Below are 7,763 nucleotides of genomic sequence, written 5' to 3'. Positions count from 1 at the left end.
TTTTTTTTGATGGTGGTTGTTGTTTTTGAGGTGGTGTTGTTTTTGAGACAAAGTTTCACTATTACTGCCCAGGCTGGAGTGCAATGGCACAGTCTCGGCTCACTACAGTCTCCGCCCCTGGGTCCAAGCAATTCTCCTGCCTCAGCCTCCCGAGAAGTTGGGATTACAGGTGGCTGCCACTACGCCCAGCTAGTTGTTTGTATTTTCATTAGAGACAGGGTTTCACCATGTTGGCCAGGCTGGTCTCAAACTCCTGACCTCAGGTGATTTACCCACCTGGGCCTCCCAAAGTGCTGGGATTACAGGTGTGAGCCACCATGCCCAGCCCAAATAAAAGTTTTGATGGTAAACAGCAACCATGGAATAAGTCTTACTTGGAATCTAAATATTCAGTACTAAATCTACCTTCATTATCCTTCTTTCTCTGCATTACCTGACCAGAGGGTATTGAAATTAGCAATAATTACTCTTCACTAATAGGGAATACATTTATGTCTGATATAAGAGGTACATATAATACATCTGGTATAAGATTTATAAGTTATCAAGTAATTATGTTGATCATAATACCTTATTTTATTGCTCAGTATATTAATTAGGGCATATATTGGGCTTTTATATCAAAGTGTCCCCCTAAATCTACTTGTTCAAACAAGGTGAAAGCTGCCTTTTGTCTTATGAAACCCACCAAAGGGTTTTCTACAGAAGAAATGTAGCACAACTGCCATAATTAAGCTTACCAGATAAAATACAGGATGATGCCTAGTTACATTTGCAGATAAATAATTTTTTTTTTAGTGCAACTATATCCCATATAATATTTGTGACTAGTAAATATGTGTCCCATGCAGTATTTGTGGTTGGTATAACTATGTTCCATGTGATATTTGGGACACACTTTATGCTAAAAAATGATTGTTTATTTGCAATTCAAATTTAATGGAGTGTCCTTTACATTTATTTGTTAAATCTGGCAACCCTAGTTATAAGGCCACCCGTGTTTCCAGGTTTATTCACATGGTTAGAGTTAGACTACCACCACCGTGTCCTCAACTTGGGAGAAGAGGAAGATGAGGCAAGCAAATTCCATTTAAAGATGAGATATGGCTGGGCATGGAGACTTACTCCTGTAATCCCAACACGTTGGGAAGCTGAGGCGGGCAGATCACTTGCAGTCAGGAGTTTAAGACTAGCCTCGCCAACATGGTAAAACCCCGTCTCTACTAAAAATACAAAAATTAGCTGGGCGTGGTGGGGTGCACCTATAATCCCAGCTACTCAGGAGGCTGAGGCACAAGAATCTCTTCAACCCAGGAGGTGGAGGTTGCAGTAAGCCAAGATCATGCCACTGCATGATCAACAGAGCAAGACTCTGTGTCACCAAAAAAAAAATAAAAAGAGAAATAGAAGTTGCACATGTCACTTCTGGTCACATCTCATTGGCCAGAGTTAGTCACATGGCTGTACTTTAGGAGACACTGGGAAACATCTCTAGGTGGTCATGTGCTCTGCTAACACTCTTGGCTAGGGCTCTTACTGTCCAAGGAAGAAGGGAAGAAAGAATACTCAAGAGAAATTAGAAGTCTGCCATGCTCGATATACTCAGTAAGATGAGGGTTGCATTTCCATTTAGTAGAAGAATAAGCTGAGTCTTAGAGGGTTGGATGTTATTACATAAGGTGATATGGCTATTAAATGGTAGTCAGATCTTGAATCCGTTTGTGACAGTGCTCAGTTCAGAGCTCTTTACCACGTTCAACAACTGCTCTTACTACACCATTACATTTTAATCTTCTTGGGAGGCATGTATGGTAATTAAAAGAATGGGCTGGCCTGGTGTAGTGGCTCACACCTGTAATCCCAGCACTGTGGGAGACCAAGGGGGCAGATCACAAACTCAGGAGCTCGAGACCAGCCTGACCAACATGATGAAACCCAGTCTCTACTAAAAATACAAAAATTTAACAGGTGTGGTGGCGCACATTTGTAATCCCACTTCTCAGGAGGCTGAGGCAGGAGAATCTCTTGAACCCAGGAGGTGGAGGTGGTAGCCAAGATCGCACCATTGCACTCCAGCCCGGGCGACAGAGTGAGACTCTGTCAAAAAAAAAAAAAAAAAAGAAGAATGGGCTTTGGAGTCACACAGACCTAGATTCAAATGTGTTCATAAATCGTAAATTTGTTCAGTAAATCAAAGCTGTGGCTACGGTTGTTGCTGTTGCCATCAGCTGTGGTTTGGGTTTTGCACAGGACTGGTCCCAAATGTTGGAATGAAAGGTGAGACTGCCTCTCCTGCTACTGAGGTGCAACCGGTTGAGTACAGGTGGGGCTGATTCTTGCTGATCTTTCCCAGCTGCACAAGGCCCTACTTTTAACCAAGGCCCCAAGGAACTTCCAAGCTTGAAGCATGGAAGAGTAGAGTAGAAGAAGTCCAGGGAATATTGCCAGAAAAATGCTGCTTCTCCATTTAAATTAATTTTACATGTGGCCCAGGCTGTCTCTGTTCTGTAATTTACTCATTCATTCTGTTGTAAAACAAATATTTAATAGATGTGTCCAGCTCTGCGCCAATTTTTGAGTGAGCCATGAGGCCTTTCCTCCATGTCTCAGAATGCAGTTGTAAAAAATGTCCACATGGGCTCTGGGACAAACACCCCTGAGTCCTTAAAAGGACTTACCATCTGCTCCCTTTTAGGTGAAATTTGTGGGACTTGGGGGATGTATTGTCTTTGTAATTTTGGTTCTTTTGTCTTTTGTTGTTAAATGGCATCAGAAAATCTTTTTCTGTATGATGGAAGCATGCATGTTAGCTGATCAGGCTTTTGATTTACTTTGTAATCAAAGGAGCAATATCTCTTTAGTTGTCTCTATTGTTGAGACCTCTGAGACTCACTTCAAAAGTGATTTAGCTCTTAGAATAGCAGTCAAGAGGAGGCTGGCTTGTTAAATAGGGCGGGGAGGGGTGGGGGACCATATTTGCTCTACTGAGGGTTTCCACAAAGGTCAGTTCAAGGGTTTCTAAATACTCCAGCTGCTCTTCAAGTTTGTTGTTTAGCCTCTCGTCAATAGGCACTTGTGCTCATTTTGTGCAGGAGGAAATGTTGGCATTCATAACTGCCATTCAGCTGGGGAGTACCACGGTTTCTCTGTTTGGTTTTTGATTTTTACAAAGAACCTAAGTTTAACACATGGATTTTCCCTTTCTCCCCACAGCCATTTCTATAGCTTCATTGTAAGCTATGCATATATTAAAAGCATTTGAAATTGTATCTGGGCTTTGAAATTATCTGATGCACTGAGCTACTACCCTGTTGTCTTATGTTATAAATTATAAGAATGCATAGACATAAATGACAGTAAAGAGCCATTTCAGGCTACAGAGCTTGAGAGCACAGATGGATGAATCAATCTCTGGGATCCAATTCAGCATGAACAACTTAGTAACACATGAAAACCCCGTGGAGAAAGTTGAATAGCTCTTGGTTTATCTAGTTACTATCACATGCAATTGGTGGCCCAGCTTTTATAATAAGCATAAGTCTGCAGACCTAGGAAGAAGAGGGAAAGATAAAATTGATTTACAAGTAGGCCAGGCGTAGTGGCTCACACCTGTAATCCCATCACTTTGGGAGGCTGAGGCAGGCACATCACAAGATCAGAAGATCCAGACCATCTTGGTTAACACAGCGAAACCCCATCTCTCCTAAAAATGCAAAAATTAGCTGGGTGTGGTGATAAACACCTGTAGTCTCAGCTACATGGGAGGCTGAGGCAAGAGAATCGCTTGAACCTGAGAGGTGGAGGTTGCAGTGAGCTGAGATTGCGCCACTGCACTCCAGCTTGGTTGACAGAGTGACACTCCATCTCAAAAAAAAAAAAAAAAAAAATTGATTTACAAGTACACTTGTATTTGAGAAAAAATAATTTCCCCCACATCCAAACACTAAGCTTCTTTATGCTTATGTCACTATATAATATTGAAAAATGTGGAAACGCTTTGTAAAACTGGGACAAAAAGTTGTGCACCAAACTGTTGCTTCAAAACTTGAAATATTCTCTCCTTGGTTGTAGTTATACTATAGCATTGACACTATTTTGGTAACTTGGCTGTCATTTAAGTGATGGGAAATTTCAAATAGTATTTTCCCTTCCAAAAATAGAAACAAGAATGTTTCTAACTAATAATAACAATGAGAATTGGAGTGCTTTGATAAATCTTTTTCCACCTGAATGGAATTTTCTGATGTTGAGGCTGACACTAATTGCTGTGGGAAGCAGATGGCATTGTGCTACTTCAGATTACTGTGTGCCTGTGGGTTCCAGCAGTCATGTAGCTGGATTCTTTGTTTGTTTGTTTGTTTTGTTTAAGATGGAGTCTAGCTCTCTTGTCCAGGCTGCAGTGCAGTGGCATGATCTTGGCTCACGACAACCTCTGCCTCCCTGGTTCAAGCGATTCTCCTGCCTCAGCCTCCAGAGTAACTGGGATTATAGGGCAGCCGCCTTCTTAAGATTTCTCCACTTTCACACTTGTTACTGAACCGCTGTTCTGCAGACAGACCCATCACAGAATAGATACTCTCTTTTTGTTGTTCAAGTGATTCTCCTGCCTCAACCTCTTGAGTAGCTGGGATTACAGACACCCACCACCACACCTGGCTAATTTTTGTATTTTTGTAGAGATGGGGTGTCACCATGTTGGCCAGGCTGGTCTTGAACTCCTGACCTCAAGTGATCACCTGCTTTGGCCTCCCAAAGTGCCAGGATTACAGGCATGAGCCACCACGCCCGACTGACATTCTTCTTAAACTGAAGAGAAGGTGGTAACCTTTCCTCTTTCCAGATACTGTTGTGTTATGTTAAGCTTCACTGTTGGCGTCATCTAGATCATACCAGCGGGGGAACTTAAGCTATTTTGATGTATCATGCCTTTTTTGCATCTAAAAAGAAAGGATGCAAAAAAAAAAAAAAAAGAGAGAAAAAAAGGAAAAAAAAAAAAAAAAAAAAAAAATTCTTGCTTGTCTGATGAGACTTTCCATCTTCTTGGTTGACCTTCATAGATCTATTAAAAATTACCAACTTGAGAATCAAGTTTGTGAAACTGCATACTTTGGGAGACAACCTTTTGGATTCCAGAATGGAAATCAGAGAAAAGTACTATTATGCAGTTTATGATATGGTGGTTCGAGGGAATTGCTTCTGCTATGGTCATGCCAGTGAATGTGCCCCTGTGGATGGATTCAGTGAAGAAGTGGAAGGAATGGTATGTAAGCCCGCACCTTTCTTCTTTATATGGCTGGTTCTAAAATGCAAAGTGAAGCTGGTCTTACCTTAAGCCTTTTACGTTTTCCAGGGGTTTTAGTTTCACAGAGTTACATTTAGCCCTTTGCACCATACAGGTGGTTGATTGTTGATTTTCTCTTTGAAGAGTTTCTTGGACAAGGAGAATGTACAGACTGCTCATTTCATAGATGATGAATTTTTGGAATTTCTTGCTTCAGGCTGTTGCTAAAGTAGATGTTTTAGTCAACAAGGATTAAAAAGTTGTCTAACAATTGAGTCCCCCTTTACATTAGAAAAGATTAAAAACTGCAATTATGCTAGAAGGCATAAATTGATCTCAGTCCAAAGAAACTGATTGTGCACGCGCGCGCGCGCGCGCGTGTGTGTGTGTGTGTGTGTGTGTGTGGTTTTTTTTGAGACAGAGTCTCACTCTGCCACCCAGGCTAGAGTGCAGTGGTGTGATTTCGGCTCACTGCAACCTGTCTCCTGGATTCAAGCAATTCTGGTGCGTCAGCCTCCCAAGTGTCTGGGACTACAGGCCTACACCACCATGCCCAGCTAATTTTTGTATTTTAAGTAGAGATGGAGTTTCACCATGTTGGCCAGGCTGATCTTGAACTCCTGACCTCAAGTGATCCTCACACCTCGGCCTTCCAAAGTGCTGGGATTACAGGCGTGAGCCACTGCGCCTGGCCAAAACTGGAAAATTTTAACCCATACCCGTGGGGTATCATTTTAGGGATCAAATGGAGTTGGTGTCTTTCTTTCTTTTCCTCCTAATTTCATTCTTTTCCCACTTTTATGCCACATTTGCAGCTTATGTACGTTTTGAGATTTGGGATTTGCGTGATTTGTCAAATGGATAGATGTGTTTAAAGTATTCTGCTAGTTTCTAAGATAATTCTTACAGACCTAGAGTATTTTAAAGCCAGGTAAGACTTATGAGATCGCCTAGACCAATTACTAGTAATAAAAGAGACCAAAGATTAAGTAATTTACTAGAGAGCCATAAGTAAATGAGCAGCAGGTGGGGGCTCAAGCCTGGCTCTCCTGACTCTGCCCTGTGGTTCCTTCCACTAAGCTGTGGCCCCCACTCATGAAGGCTGTGCCTTGCTTATGTGTTGTTGCATTTTCAAAGATTGTTAGTCCTTTTCAGAGAAGGTGCAGGATTGAGGCATTCAGCCCTTTAAAAACTTCTGTCTTCCCCTTACTCCAATTAGAACTTTTGTTGCATAACAGAAGTTGAATTTTTGACAGAGCCTAAAGGGGAAGGAGGTGTTTCTCTAATCTTGTTGGTCCGTCTTTCAGAGAAAGCTATGTAGATTTCATTCCCTTTACAGCATAACACATCAGCTGTGTGGCTCATGTCCTGTTACTTTCATGGGTCTCGCAGTATGTGCTGTTTATTCAGACACAGTAGGGTCCTATGGTATGTGCTTTGGAACTGGTTTTCAGTTTATGTAAAACCACCTGGTGATAACAGGACTTGAGTCTTCTGCTCACTGCATTCCCACGAAGGTGGGTTCAGGAGGGACCTGTCTGTCCTGTTCTTGAATTTCATCCTGTAGAAACTCTTGTTAAGGTGAAATGCTCATATACATGCATATTTAGTGGACCAAAAGGCCATAATTCCTTTATCATTTATATGCCTCAAGGGTGGTAAGTGTGCCTTACAGTGACACAAGGCAAAATAGATATCATGGGCCCTTCATCAAGCAAAAATTATGTATCTTTTTTGAGATTTTGTATTTCCTTACATAAAAGGAAAAAGTAAATGTAAATGTGGTAAGTTGTTAATTTTAAAAATATTACTGTCATTGAAAGACAAATTTAAGTGCTATGCCTGAAGTAAAAAGAAAAAATAAGTTAACCAAAACCTTTTAAAAGAAATGGTTATCTGGCTTAGTGGTAAATTGTGCAGTAATGTAAATTGGTTTCTAGGTGGTTTGTATGCATTTGGTTCTACATTATAACGTTTGGAGATTTCTATTATAATAGGTTTTTTTAAAAAACCTCAACCAATTTTTTTTAATCTTAAGTAACTAATTTGGTTCATCTGCATTTTTTCATAGATAATAAAATATTTCTTGTGCATTTACTATGTAAAAGGAATCATTCCAGAGACGGGGCATGTAGCCGTCACCAAGACAGGCAGAACTCATTGGAGGGAGAGAGAAAATAAAAACAGCCCTTCTCTGTGGTGAGCTAGAGATTAGGATGAAAAAGGGTTTTAAACTTGGAACTGATTATGGAGCGATGTGGCTATTCATGCATCTCTTCATTTACACCCTTCTGTTTTTATGACTTTAAAGGTTCATGGACACTGCATGTGCAGACATAACACCAAGGGCTTAAACTGTGAACTCTGCATGGATTTCCACCATGATTTACCTTGGAGACCCGCTGAAGGCCGAAACAGCAACGCCTGTAAAAGTAAGTCTCTGTTGTTGAAGCGGCTTTTTTTTTTTTTTTTTTTTTTTTTT

General features: G+C 41.0%; 1 protein-coding gene across 2 annotated transcripts in view; it reads left to right on the top strand.

The window, feature by feature from the left end:
• The window catches only part of LAMB1 (laminin subunit beta 1), a 96,374-nt gene that overhangs the window by 18,234 nt on the left and 70,377 nt on the right, over nucleotides 1-7,763 (top strand). For both annotated transcript variants that reach the window (XM_017546834.2, XM_017546835.2), the window contains 2 exons: nucleotides 5,058-5,260; nucleotides 7,593-7,713. In XM_017546834.2, the coding sequence (XP_017402323.1) occupies nucleotides 5,058-5,260; nucleotides 7,593-7,713 (324 nt within the window). The remainder of the gene's footprint in view (nucleotides 1-5,057; nucleotides 5,261-7,592; nucleotides 7,714-7,763) is intronic.

This window comes from Cebus imitator, unplaced genomic scaffold (genome assembly GCF_001604975.1).
Source record: "Cebus imitator isolate Cc_AM_T3 unplaced genomic scaffold, Cebus_imitator-1.0 Scaffold192, whole genome shotgun sequence".
NCBI classification, from domain to species: domain Eukaryota; kingdom Metazoa; phylum Chordata; class Mammalia; order Primates; family Cebidae; genus Cebus; species Cebus imitator.
This window is presented reverse-complemented; position numbering and strand designations above follow the sequence as displayed.